This window comes from Sinocyclocheilus anshuiensis, unplaced genomic scaffold, assembly GCF_001515605.1.
Source record: "Sinocyclocheilus anshuiensis isolate Anshui unplaced genomic scaffold, SAMN03320099.WGS_v1.1 scaffold238, whole genome shotgun sequence".
Lineage (NCBI taxonomy): Eukaryota > Metazoa > Chordata > Actinopteri > Cypriniformes > Cyprinidae > Sinocyclocheilus > Sinocyclocheilus anshuiensis.
This window is the reverse complement of record NW_015547674.1, coordinates 665,895-679,176: the sequence shown is the minus strand read 5'-3', so window position 1 is coordinate 679,176 and position 13,282 is coordinate 665,895. Positions and strand designations below refer to the sequence as shown.

At 37.7% G+C, this 13,282-nt stretch overlaps 1 protein-coding gene across 2 annotated transcripts in view; it reads left to right on the top strand.

Moving 5' to 3' along the window:
* Window positions 1-13,282, top strand: part of clip1a (CAP-GLY domain containing linker protein 1a) — a 41,498-nt gene that overhangs the window by 19,128 nt on the left and 9,088 nt on the right. Inside the window, exons 9-15 of one of the 2 annotated variants that reach the window (XM_016505388.1) lie at window positions 1,631-1,735; window positions 4,474-5,235; window positions 7,314-7,409; window positions 8,299-8,356; window positions 8,465-8,621; window positions 8,777-8,918; window positions 11,045-11,170. In XM_016505388.1, coding sequence (XP_016360874.1) covers window positions 1,631-1,735; window positions 4,474-5,235; window positions 7,314-7,409; window positions 8,299-8,356; window positions 8,465-8,621; window positions 8,777-8,918; window positions 11,045-11,170 — 1,446 coding nt within the window. The remainder of the gene's footprint in view (window positions 1-1,630; window positions 1,736-4,473; window positions 5,236-7,313; window positions 7,410-8,298; window positions 8,357-8,464; window positions 8,622-8,776; window positions 8,919-11,044; window positions 11,171-13,282) is intronic. The other variant, XM_016505389.1, reaches the window with a different exon arrangement.

Here is a 13,282-nt window from a genome sequence, read left to right as displayed (position 1 = left end):
GCTCACACAAACACGCACACACACTCACACACACACACACACACGCACTCAGACAGACACTCACACACGCGCTCAGACAAACACACACACACGCGCTCACACAAACACTCACACACACACACTCACACACGCACACGCTCAGACAAACACACACACGCTTACACAAACACACACGAACACACACACACACACACACACTCTCACATGAACACACACGCACACGCTCACACTCACACAAACTCACACACATTCTCTCACTCACACACACACACGCAAACACACACTCACACACACGCTCAGACAAACACACGCTCACACACACGCTTACACAAAAACACAGACACACCACACTCACACAAACACACACACTCACACACACACACAGACACACACTCTCTCACTCACTCACTCACTCACACACACACAAAAACAATATTTTGAAACAGCATCCCAAGCTTGTAATGCACATGATATCAGTCACAGCATATCCTACATGACTAATAAAAATCCCAAACAAATTTTAGAATAGTTCTCTGCATCATTCTGAAGGCGCTCCGCCTGTGTTTGCAGTGTTGAACGCTTTGATAATTTAAACATGTTAATTAATCACACAAACAAATTGTTTAGCGCACTGTCTCTGGAAAAAAAATCAACAGTGATTGCTTAGCCTTTGTTTATTGATGGTAGACGTTATTACTAGGCAATTTGCTGAAATATCCACAGCATACTGTATAAGCGCGCATTTATCTGTGTGATCTGTGTTAGCAACAGTAGATCAAACAATCATTGTAAAAAAAATAATAATAATTTTATGTCATGTCGAGATCACGAGAAAACTAGAAAGAAAAATATTCATAATCCACGGCCTCTTAGGACTTCCGTAGTAATATGTCTGTGTTTATTACTTTCTGGCTTCGTCCTGTTCCTAAATCAAGCACTCTTGATAGGTTCATTGATCGTTTGCACCCTTCATCATTGCACATTTGAGTTGTTTTCATGTCCTGACCTACCTATTCAAAAATAACTCTCTTCATGCGTTCAGATTCAAGAAACTGTTGGATAATGATTTGAAGTTATAAAACATGCACATCAGCAACCTAGACGATGCTTTACATGCTTCAACAGCCGTAGAAATAAAATACAAGTGAATTTCCATTGAAAATGGATACTAAATGATCTCCTTTTTTGAAGTCGATCGTCAAGCCCACACAGATGTCAGATGCTTTTGTTTTTCGCACTTTGTAGGATAATAAGTTCTGAATTAATCTGTAATGCCCTAACAAGTCATTAACCTACATGAAGATCTCATTGTGCGAACTTCAGCATCATCCTGTTTCATTGGATTTAGTGCTTGGTCATCAGGAACAACGTAACATTATCAGATTTTTTATTGTTCCTCTCCTCGTTGTTGTGGACGAAGTACTGTTTTTGTTTCTGTTCCTAACCACTGTAATGCTGCATGGCGTCTCTGCTACACTTTCCTCTGCTGTGGCATTGGTCATCACGACATCTTCCTCCTCCTCTTTTTCCTCGCTACACCTCCACAGCTCACCCTTCGTCTCTCTGCATCAGGCTGGCATGTGACGTGGCACTGGTTGTGTTTCTTCCTCTCCTCTCTCTGTACTAACAGACGCAGACCCAGCTGGAGCATGCCCTTCTTAAGGAGCTTGAACAGAGTCTTCTCTTTGAAAAGACCAAAGCTGACAAACTGCAGAGGGAGTTAGAAGACTCTAGGGTAATGGATCTTCACTTGGGCTATGGGAAGATATGCCACAGTGCTCCAGCTAACATTTAGTTTTCTGTGTCAGTGAGGGATCTTCACTGCATGTTGTTCCAATTAATAACTAATACTAGGAATGATTACTAACATGCACTAAATATCTCATTGCTGTAATATCATTGTGGTGTCTTGATATACATATAGGTATATAGAAGAACACAGATTTGTTTTATATGGGGTTCCCACAGCCGTAGAGAACCTGAAAGCATCGGGAGATTGTAAGTTGTCGAATGGAAATCAGCACAACCTTAGGAAGTACTGTAGGAGATATACACAGGCTTTTGGTGGCGTTGGTTCTGGAAGCATTTTTCCATTCATTTCTCCCATAGGGATTTTTAAAAAGTTTTCATTAAAAGCATTTTAAGCCATGAACCAAACCACCCAGCTATAAGGTGAATCAGAACATAACTAACTTTTATTTGATGCACAAAACTATTTCAAAATCAGGAAAAAAAGACAGGTACAAGATAGTGTACTTAATGGCTGTAATGAGGGAAAGAATTATTCATTTAAAGTTATTGATTATATGTACTGTATATCTAGTGGCCAAAACTGATGTGCGGAGAGAATATTTCTCATTTGCTTTTAATGACAAAAAGAGTGCACCAAAACACTTGGTGAAGGTATTTAACTACATGAAATGTGACCCTGGAACACAAAATACATTTTTAAAATTTATTTTTATAATTTTTATAATTCCATTGATTTAAAAAAAAAATCAATGGAATTTTTACTTTCGGAACCCAGCTGTTGTGCTATAACAGAGGGTTGAAGGTCTTACTAAATTTAATAACAATAAAAAAAGACATATACATGGAAATCTGCACACAATGTCTATAAAGTAATTTCTAAAAAAAAAAATCCTTGATCCTAGACCATGAATAACTGACAAGATCATGATAATCCATTCATGTGGGAACCCTGCTAGATGATCAGTTTTGGGGTTGCTCACTTGTAAAGTCACGATTCCTCCCAATTCTGTCCCAGGTTCCTCGTTTCAATGCTTTTTTACTTACAACCCCAATTCCAGAAGAGTTGGGACGTTTTGTGAAGTGCCATAAAATCAAGAATCTGTGATTTGTTCGTTCTCTTTAACCTTCATTTAATTGACTAAAGTACAGAGAAAAGATTTCCAATATTTTCGCTGGCCAACTTCATTTTATTTTGTAAATATAAACAAAATTTGATGGCTGCAACACACTCCAAAAAAGTTGGGACAGAGCCATGTTTAACACTGCGTCACATCAACTGTCCTTTTAATTACAGTGTTTAATTGTTTGGGAATCGAGGATACTAATTGTTAAAGTTCTGCCAGCAAAATTTCCATCCAATCTGGCTTGATGCAAGACTTCAGAAGCTCAGCAGTCTGTGATCGTCGTTGTCTGACTCTCCTTTTCATGACTGGTCATACATGTTCAATAAGAGACAGATCTGGACTGATCTAACACATTCACTCTGTGTCTACAGAACCACGCTGCTGTAGCACATGCAGGATGAGACCTAGCATTGTCTTGATCTGATAACCATGGACTTCCCATGAAAGACGTCATCTTGATGGCAGTATATGTCTCTGTACAATCCCAGTACATGCCTCCATGTCAGTGGTATCTTCGCACATATGCCAGTCACTCATGCTGTTTGCTCTGATAAACCCGTATGCCATGACAGACGTTTGCTTCTGCATCTGTCGCTGATGAATGTCTGGATGCTCCCTTTGGTCTTTGGCTGTGAGAACTTGACGTCCATTGTGGACTGATCTGAGCACAGCACACATTTCCACTGTCTTTCTGACTCTCTGAGATGAGCTCAGGCCCAGAGAACCCCGCTGCATCACTGCATAGAGCTGATGTATAGCTTTCTCTTAGAGTAACAGAGATTCAGGTTGCATTTACTGATGCAGCGGCAGACTGTGTTAAGTGACAGTGGTTTTCTGAAGTACTCCTGAGCCCATGCGGCTATATTTCACACCGCAGCATGACGCTTTCTCATGCAGTGCCATCTGAGGGGTCAAAGGTCACACACATTCACCTCAGGTTTCCTGCTTTGCCCTACACAGACTGGGATTTCTCTGGATTCCCTGAATCTTTTCACGATATTATGTATGGTAGTTGGTGAAAGATCTAAATTCTTTGCGATTTTGCATTGAGAAATGTGATGTTTGATTTGTGTGACACTTCTCTCATGGCACAAAGTGGCTTTGCTGGCAAAGACTGAGATGCTCCTTTTATTCCCAAACCTGATCCAATTCACCTGCTTACTGTGAACTGTTTAACTGGGATATTCTATAACCTTTTCACTTTTATTTTGCCTCTGTCCCAACTTTTTTGGAGTGTGTTGCAACCATCAACATCAAAATTTTTTTATATTTACAAAATGCATTTAAGTTGGTCAGTGAAAACTTTGGAAATCTTTTCGTTGTGCTTTTGTCAATTAAATAAAAGTTAAAGAGAATTAACAAATCACAGATTCTTGATTCTACTGCATTTTACAAAACATCCCAACTTTTCTGGAATTGGGGTTGTAGCTTAGGTAGCATTGCTCCTATACATGGAAAAGAGCTACAGTTGTATGAAAATCTATTTAAATGATCCACTTCTTAACCTGAAAAGATGATCATATCCGTACCACCAAATAAGTTCTCACTTATCCACACAGCACATTTAGTTTACTAAAAGAGCAGTTTTCTCTGTTAGGTGGCCACAGTCTCTGAGAAGTCCCGTATCTTGGAGTTAGAGCGGGATCTTGCCTTGCGGGACACGGAGGTAGCTGCTCTTCGCAAGTCTTTGGAATCTGTCTCAGGGCAAGACGGGGTTCCTGAGGAGGAGCTAAGCTCTCTCCACACACAGCTGGCGAAGAATAACAAGCAGCTTTCGGGTCAGCTGGCCAAATCTAAGGAGGAGAATTCAAATATCGTTGAGGAGTGGCGCGCTAAACTAGCATCGGTCGAGGCCTCGCACCAGCAAGCCTTGGAGGAGCTCAGAGCCTCCCACGAGGCAGGCACGTCTGAGCTGGAGGAGGTGCGTAATGCTCTGGAACAGCTGGAACTGACACATAAACTGGAGCTCGAGGAGCTCGCGAACAAGCGTGCTTCTGAAGCCATGGGCTGGACGGGTGACGCCAAAGAGCACAAGGCACAGCTCCTGAAAGTCAGCGAGGAGAGCGAACGGCTTGTAGAAACGCTGCGCACCAGTCTGGAGAAGGCAGAGGAGCAGCACCTGGTGGAGATGGAGGAGGTGTTGGGAAAACTTCACAGTGCCGAGCTCAGGGTGAAAGAGCTGGAGTACGCGGGAGTTAAGCTAGGTCAGCAGCTGCGAGAAAAGGCAGAAGAAGCTCTGGAGCAAGAAACAGCTCTTCAGACTCTTCAGGCACAGCACAGTCAAGAGAACCGAGACATGCAGAGGTTATTGACCCAAATAGAGGAGGCAAAAAGCCAAGCCAGATCTCAGGAAGAAAAGGTAGGCCTTCACGTCCATTTATCCCACAACTGCAGGAACATATTATACAGCGTATACATGTCGAGGAATCTGAGAAGAGTGATAGTGAAGAATCAACAGCAGTTGCCAATGATTTTGGCACAAAATGGTTCTTTGGAGTGAGAACTCGGGTAGATACTTAACTATTAAATAACAAAATTAACGTGAATGTATTGTAAAGTGCAGGCGGTTCTCTGCAGGATAACAAAGCATGCTTTGCCACAAGACCCTTATTCTTCTCCCTAAAATGCTTCATGTGGCCTAGTGTGTTTTTGATTTAAACTCAAAAGACTTTTGATGGAGAAAACAATGCATCAATGCGTGCGATTCTCTGAGTCTGATATTAGAGAACAAATCCCTAAAGAGGTCCCTTTTTATGTTTAGATATTCCAAGACTATTAAGACCAAGAATTATGAGTGATGAAATAACGCTTAGATCAATAATAACAAATGTAAACATAATAAACATTTAAGGAGGATTACTCTGGATTATTATTTTCTGACCACTTTATTAGGAGTTTTTTTTTTCTCGCAGAAACATTGATTGCATGCCTCATACACAACCAATATAGTAAACTAAGTAGTGAACTTTATGCAACGGGAGTCAATATAAATGTAATGCTGTAATCGACGCATGCCATTCAGCTGAATGTCCAAGTTGCTCTTTTCCATTCAACATAAATGTATGGAAGCTCATTGACAAGAATTTTAGAAGTATTTCAACTCTTCTGAAGCCATACAATAGCTTTATATTTATTATATTTATATATTCATATGCCAGATTTGACATCAGTGGTGTTCAGTGACAGTGATTTGCACTTGTCTTTTCACGGTTTGCAATGCACCAGGTTTTTACAGTAACAGTCCTGTGCTGTTCATTCATGCATTCATTCTTATTGTTTGATCATTTCATTTGTGCATTGTGCATTATAGGGCTGCACGATTAACTGAAATAAAACCGAAGTCACAGTATGGCTTAGTGTGATTGTCAAATCAAGTAATCAAGTAAATATATGTGCTGCGTGTTTCAGAGTAAATGCTGCTCCAAACAAACTCTTGGGTATCTGAGAACGCAACATGCGCCAACCATCTTCCCATACTTGTAATGAAAAGCACTTATCAACAAATGAATTGGGAAAGAAATTATATTTCAATATTCCTATGAAATATTAGATATTATTATGAAAATACTGCCAATTATTACTCCCATTATTACACTTCTTTTTTCATTACATGTTGCCCCAAGAACACATTAATATGCAAAGTGTATAGATACATTGTAAACCCTCTTATGGCCATTTTACACACATACTGCATAAAGCAAAATGGTATATCAGATCATCCTGTTATATATTTCATAACAGTTGAGAATCATCTTTATACAAAGTTTGGTATAAAAAAATCCTGAAACCTAAAAATGTATGTTTATTAATGTCTTTTTATTTTTTCCTACAGAGGACACAGCATAACGTATGAATAAAATATAATTTTTCAAAAATGTTATTTTTAATTTTATTTTCTTATGCTCTAAACAATGTAATGACATGAAAAAATACTAAATTCACAAAACTTTTTTTTTTCTGGGTCTCAGGAGGTTAAGGGATATTTGATTGGAAAGTTTGATGGAAATTAAGACTCTTTAAAAATACTTTTTTATTTTACAGTGAAATATTACAATTGTAACATTTCTTATTTTGTTTATTTAGTACATTTTTTTATGTTCATTTGGTAACATTATTATTATTTATTTGCCGTATTATTGATATACAATCATAACATCTTTGCTAAATTGTGCGGCCGTATACAAACAAGCACAGCAATCGCAATGACAATTTTTATCAGAAAATCACAGTTCAGTTTTTTCTCCAAATCGTGCAGCCCTGTTAGCATTGTTCTCAACAGTGTTCTGAGATTTTATTTCCCATAATATTCCAGTCCTTCACTTTGTTTAAGTTCTACTTTGTGCGACCGGCACGGGTCTCTTTGAGTTTTTGTGTGTGACATTGCTCATGTTTTGTCCCTGTCATCTCCCTCCATTATGGTGCGATACCGTGCTGTAGGTCACAGAGTTGAACTCGGTACTAGAGGTTAAACAACAAGAGCTGAGTGGCCTGCTGCAGGAAAAGAGCTCTCTGGAGCAAGAAGTTAGTGTGCTGGTAAGTGACGGTGTAAAGATACCTTCATGGAAACTGGCTAGAGAAAAATACTTAGGCAAAATCGCTTAGGTAAATGGTAATAAAAGTACTTAAAGGGATAGTTCACCCAAAAATTAATATGCTGCCATTTACATTTCTGTTGTTTTTCTTTAATAATGAAAGTCAGCGTGGTCCAGTGTTGTTTTAGACCCCGCTGATTTTTAATATGTGACCCTGGAGCACAAAACCAGTCTTAAGTGTCAATTTTTCGATATTGAGATGTATACATCATCTGAAAGCTGAATAAATGATCTTTCCATTGATGTATGGTTTGTTAGGTTAGGACAATATTTGGCTGAGATACAACTATTTGAAAATCTGGAATCTGAGGGTGCAAAAAAATCTAAATATTGAGAAAATCATCTTTAAAGTTGTTCGAATGAAGTTCTTAGCAATGCATATTACTAATCAAAAATTAAGTTTTGATATATTTACGGTAGGACATTTACAAAATATCTTCATGGAACATGATCTTTACTTAATATCCTAATGATTTTTGGCATAAAAGAAAAATGTATAATTTTGACCCATACAATGTATTGTTGGCTATTGCTACAAATATCCCCCAGCGACTTAACACTGCTTTTGTGCTGCAGGGTCACATATATCAGCTTTCGTGATCCACAGAAGAAAGTGAGTCATACAGGTCATTCATCTTTGGGTGAACTACATCTTTAAATACATCACAAGTACATTTGAATGGCACGAATAATGACACCGCTGCTTATGGCGGGGTTCTGGAGTCTGTGTTTAGGATATGTAGGAGTCAAAATCCAGAAGCACTGATTTAGAGACAAGGAATTAAGCCTCTGATTAATCCTCAAATCCATTCACGTTCTTCATTTTCCAGAAACAGAATCTTGAAGAAACCTCTAATGATCAAGCCACATCTGCTCAGACTGATCAAGGTATGTGTACGCACAGATTACTTAGAGTCGCGGCTTGACTTATGTCAGAATCGATAGAGCTCTACATTCGGTGTGATTGATGATCTTGATGTCTTGTTCCGTCTTAAGGTTTACAGAGAAATTTGAAAGCAAGCGAGGAAAGGATACTGCTGCTGACCAAAGACAAAACTAAACTTGAGAATGACATTGTGGACATGACGAAATCAACGGGCGACAGCTCTACTCTAATAACAAAGCTGAATGAGCAGATCAAGCAGAAAGAGAGGTTTGATTAAGCTGCTTAAGAACAACCGTAGAGAAAGAAAACAAGTCATTAACCTCGGTTTACAGCTTAGCTTGATTTGGTTTGTGGGGCCTGAAACATATATTGGTGGACTAAATCAATCATAGCTATAATTCACGAGTCCTGCCTGATTTCAGGAGACTAGAGGAGCTTCAGAAGCAGCTTGAAGAGGAGAGGGAGAAGGCAGCTCATGCGGAGGAGGAACGCTCTCGAGCCAAAAGCCTGGAGCAGAAACACCGAGCAGAGCTTTCCAGCCTGCAGGAGACGATCAAGCTTCTGGTGAGAACGTCTCCCATCCCACACTGTAAAAAATCTAATCTGTAGTTTTTACTAAATAATTTTGGAAGCTTAATAATTGTGTGTAAAATACAGAAAAACTGTAAAAACATTTACAGAACCACCTGTAAATTTTACAGTATAAAACTGTAATTTACAAACAAGAAAATGTGAGTGTAAACTAGTAAATTCAACAACGCACACTGCTACTAAAATCTGTTTTGTATCTTTAACATAAACGACAACCACCATAATAATGCAGATGGTAAAAGAGACAGCAATATGAAGAATCAGTTCATCACAAGAAGCTTTTCCACAAGCTGAAGTATATACTAATATATAGAAGGTGCACGGAGTCATTCACGCAAACACTAAACACCATCACGGTGACTCACATGACACTTAAATAATGCAATAAACATTCATTAAACCACAGAAGATGTAACATAAACCCCAAATGTACTACATAACTGATAACAAACTTGACAAAACTATTAAGAAACATGATTATTTAGACAAAATACTGTCAAATGTGCAGTGTCACGCAGGAATATCAGTTTACGGTTTTATACTGTAAATTATATGTTGATTTGTTCTTTAATAATGCAGGTGGTAAAAGAGAAAGCCACATGAAGAATCAAAGTTCATCACAAGTAGCTTCGCCACAAGCAGAAGTATATACTAATATATAGAAGGTGCACAGAGTCATTCACGCAAACACTAAACACCATCATGGTAACACACGACACTTAAATAATGCAATAAATATTAATTAAACAACAGAAGATGTAACATAAACCCACATGTACATAACTGATAACAAACATGACAAAACTATTAAGAGCCATAAATGCTTTCAAATGTGAAGTGTCACGCAGGGAATTCTGGGAATATCAGTCTACAGTTTTTTACTGTAAATTATATGTTGATTTGTTCTTTTTTTACTTCTAAAAATTGAACAATTAACAGCATTTTACTGTAAAATTACATAAAATGTCTGGTTAGATATTTTACAGTTTTTCCCTGTATATAGTACGGGAACTTACTGTTAACCTATTAACAACATAGCGTTTTTACAGTATTTTACAGTTAAAATTGCACTCGTTTTTTACACTCATTACACACCCTTACTGTGTTTAAGTGTAATGATTTAAAGAGATAAATCTCCCAAAAATAAAATTGTGTCATCATTTACTCACTCTCATGTTGTTTCAAACCCAGAAGACTTTGGTTCGTCTTCAAAACACAAAGTAAGACATTTTAAATGAAAACTAAGAGGTTTCTGTCCCTTCATTGAAAACCAAAAGAGTCATAAAGGCTGCATAAAACGAATCCCTATGAATCAAGCAGTTCAATCCAGAGATATGATTGCTTTATGTCATGAACAGATTTAACTTTTTGGATCTTCTAAAGTCAAAATATACGTTTGGCAATAGGGACAAAAATATTATCATGATATTTTTTGATACAATATTGATATTTACCGTTAATGGGGAAGGAAATACTTTCCACATGTTTGTTAGACCTTAAGAATAAAAAATAATAATAATAATAAGCATAACTTTGTTCACAATTAAACTCCACATAGTAAGCAAACCTTTTAATTTAGGGCCCCGTGAAATCCATTTTATTTTCCCCTAAATTCTGTGTTTTCCATTTACTTTTTTTCTGGATTCTACATTTTATGATTCGATACAAATGTATCATTACAAAAAAATTGTGTCTAATGAATCAATAAAACTTTAACAGTTCAATCGTTCTTTCAAAATGCAATCAAAGTAGATTAATTTACAACAAAACATTGCATTTTCATTTAGTCAAGCCAGATGCTACACAACAGAACTGTGTGAATTAATGTAAAAATGCCTGGCTTGTATGACATTCCTTAAAAATAATAATATTACTTTGAGAATTATACTTTAGTATACTACAGTAATATATTTCTGTCATAATTTCAAGTTAAGCCTGACTTTTATTTTTCCGGTTTCAGTGTGTTTTCCGGTAGTTTTTTCTCAAAGTGAACGCTGTAAAGCTGCTGAAGTGACTCTCAGAGCAGCTCTGGAGATGAAGTTCATGTCCTCAGACATCATGTATGACTTGAAAATGGGCATTGTGTCATGCGTCCTCAGGAGAAGAGCGCTGCAGACAATCATGCTAAAGCCAAAGACGTGCTTGCTGCGGGAGAGAAAGCGCTTGCCGACGCTGTGGAGCGCCATTCCAAAGAAATGCAGGGACTACACAGCGAGTTTGATAAAGTGCACCAGGAGCTCCGCGCGTCTCGGGATGAAAGCCTGGAGCTGAAGACACAGATCGAGCCGCTTCAGAGAGACCAGGCTGAGGCCGAGGCTCTGGTGACGCAGCTCAAGAGCTCAGTGCACGAAATGCAGAACAAGGTGAGTGCATACCCAGAGTTATTACAGGCTGATCCATTCAGCACCTTTCTCAAAATACAGTTATTATGCAAGGTGATATTCTGAGCATATTTTATTTCCAAGCACATTTTACCAATCTCAAACCACGCCAGTCTTACTACCTACTATTCTGATCATTTATAAGTGATATATAACAGTCCATGAAGGCAAGTGAAAAACGCCTTATATTCAGGTGTGTGTAATTATTAAGCAGGTTTTGTTTTACAGATAAAATGAGCCAAAAAAAAGATATAACTTATTAAATTATTAAACGGCCACGAGAAGGATGCAATACTAGAATTTGCAAAGTTAAGGCATGACCATTGGAGAGCGAAATGCTCAGTGGGTCAGCAGAGAAGAAAAGAGACATGTTAACTGCAAAAGAATTAAGAATAAAGGTGAGAAACCATCAGGAACCCATTTTTCTAAACTACGAAGTGTCATCTCTGTGAGATTTCTAGTCATTGGTAACAGGATCGTGACACTCCTGATGTGTTTTGTGCTTCTGACACTGAAACGCCAAACCCAGACTAGACCCAAGTGTTAGAATCTAGACACTACGCCCGAACACGCAACACTTTAAGAGTCATTGTAACAGATGATAATACATATATGTGTGTGTGAGTGTGAGTGTGAGTGTGAGTGTGCGTGTGAGTGTGAGTGTGTGCGTGTGTGAGTGTGCGTGTGTGAGTGTGCGTGTGTGAGTGTGTGAGTGTGAGTGTGTGCGTGTGAGTGTGCGTGTGAGTGTGTGCGTGCGTGCGTGCGTGTGCGTGTGCATGTGCATGTGTGAGTGTGTGTGTGAGTGTGTGCGTGCGTGCGTGTGAGAGAGAGAGAGTGTGTGCGTGCGTGCGTGTGCGTGTGTGTGTGTGTGTGTGTGTGTGTGTATATATATATATATACTTTCTTTTTAACATTTTATTATTTCCCAAATTCTATTTATTGATTTATTTACATTTTTCTGGATTCCTTGTTTTTTTTTTTCAATTTTAATATTTCTGGATTCCATTTCAATGGTTAAATTAAATTTTGTTAATCTAAAATCATGTCTAATTAATTTAAATTATGAAATGTACACAATTTAACAACAGTTTATTACATTTTTAGGGCCCTATGAAGTCTGTTTAATGTTTTATTTTTCCCAAATTCAGTTTTTTTCCATTTTAATATTCCTGGATTCTTTGTTAATGGAAAAAAAAAAATCAATAATCAATTTATGAAATTGATTTCATAAAACAATTGAATAATTTATCACATGTTTTTACTGCAATAGGGCCTTGAGTTGTCCGTTTTAATTTTTCTAGATTTATGATTTAATGAAAATGTATTGCTGGTAAACTAATTAAGGCATAAAACAATAAAATTTTAAGTAATATTTAAAAAATGCAATTTAACAATTCCAATTAATTTTTTTTAGCAAACAAAGTGCTGCGCAACAGAGGTTTACAGTTAAAATTAAAACAAGTTTTTTTTCTCCTTAAAAATAAATGTTTTAATACTTCTATTATTATTAATAATAGTATTAGTACTATTATTACTATAAGTACATTCTACTGTGTATTAGTAACGTATTCATGTCACGATTTCTTTATTAAACCAAATTTTCATGAAGAAGTACCTTTGAGTTTCAGTGTGTGCAGCCGTGCTTTTGATCAATTCATCCAAATTCTGCCGAATTCTGGGACATTCTCCGTTATACTCTCAACTCTGTGTTTTGTGCATCGCAGAAATGATAGGGCCCCATAGATACCTTGAACCTGTGATTAAAAAAATCTCATACTCGTACTGTTAAACCCTAAATGGAAGCTTAGCAGGCAAGTGTGTAGCACCACAGATAAAGAAATGTGCTGTACCTGTGCGGTTTACAGCGAGAAACACAGTAAAAACCTACAGGAATTGCATCAGTAATGCTTAACCACACACTCATCCAGCTGCTGGTAGAAATAAATAGAAAACATG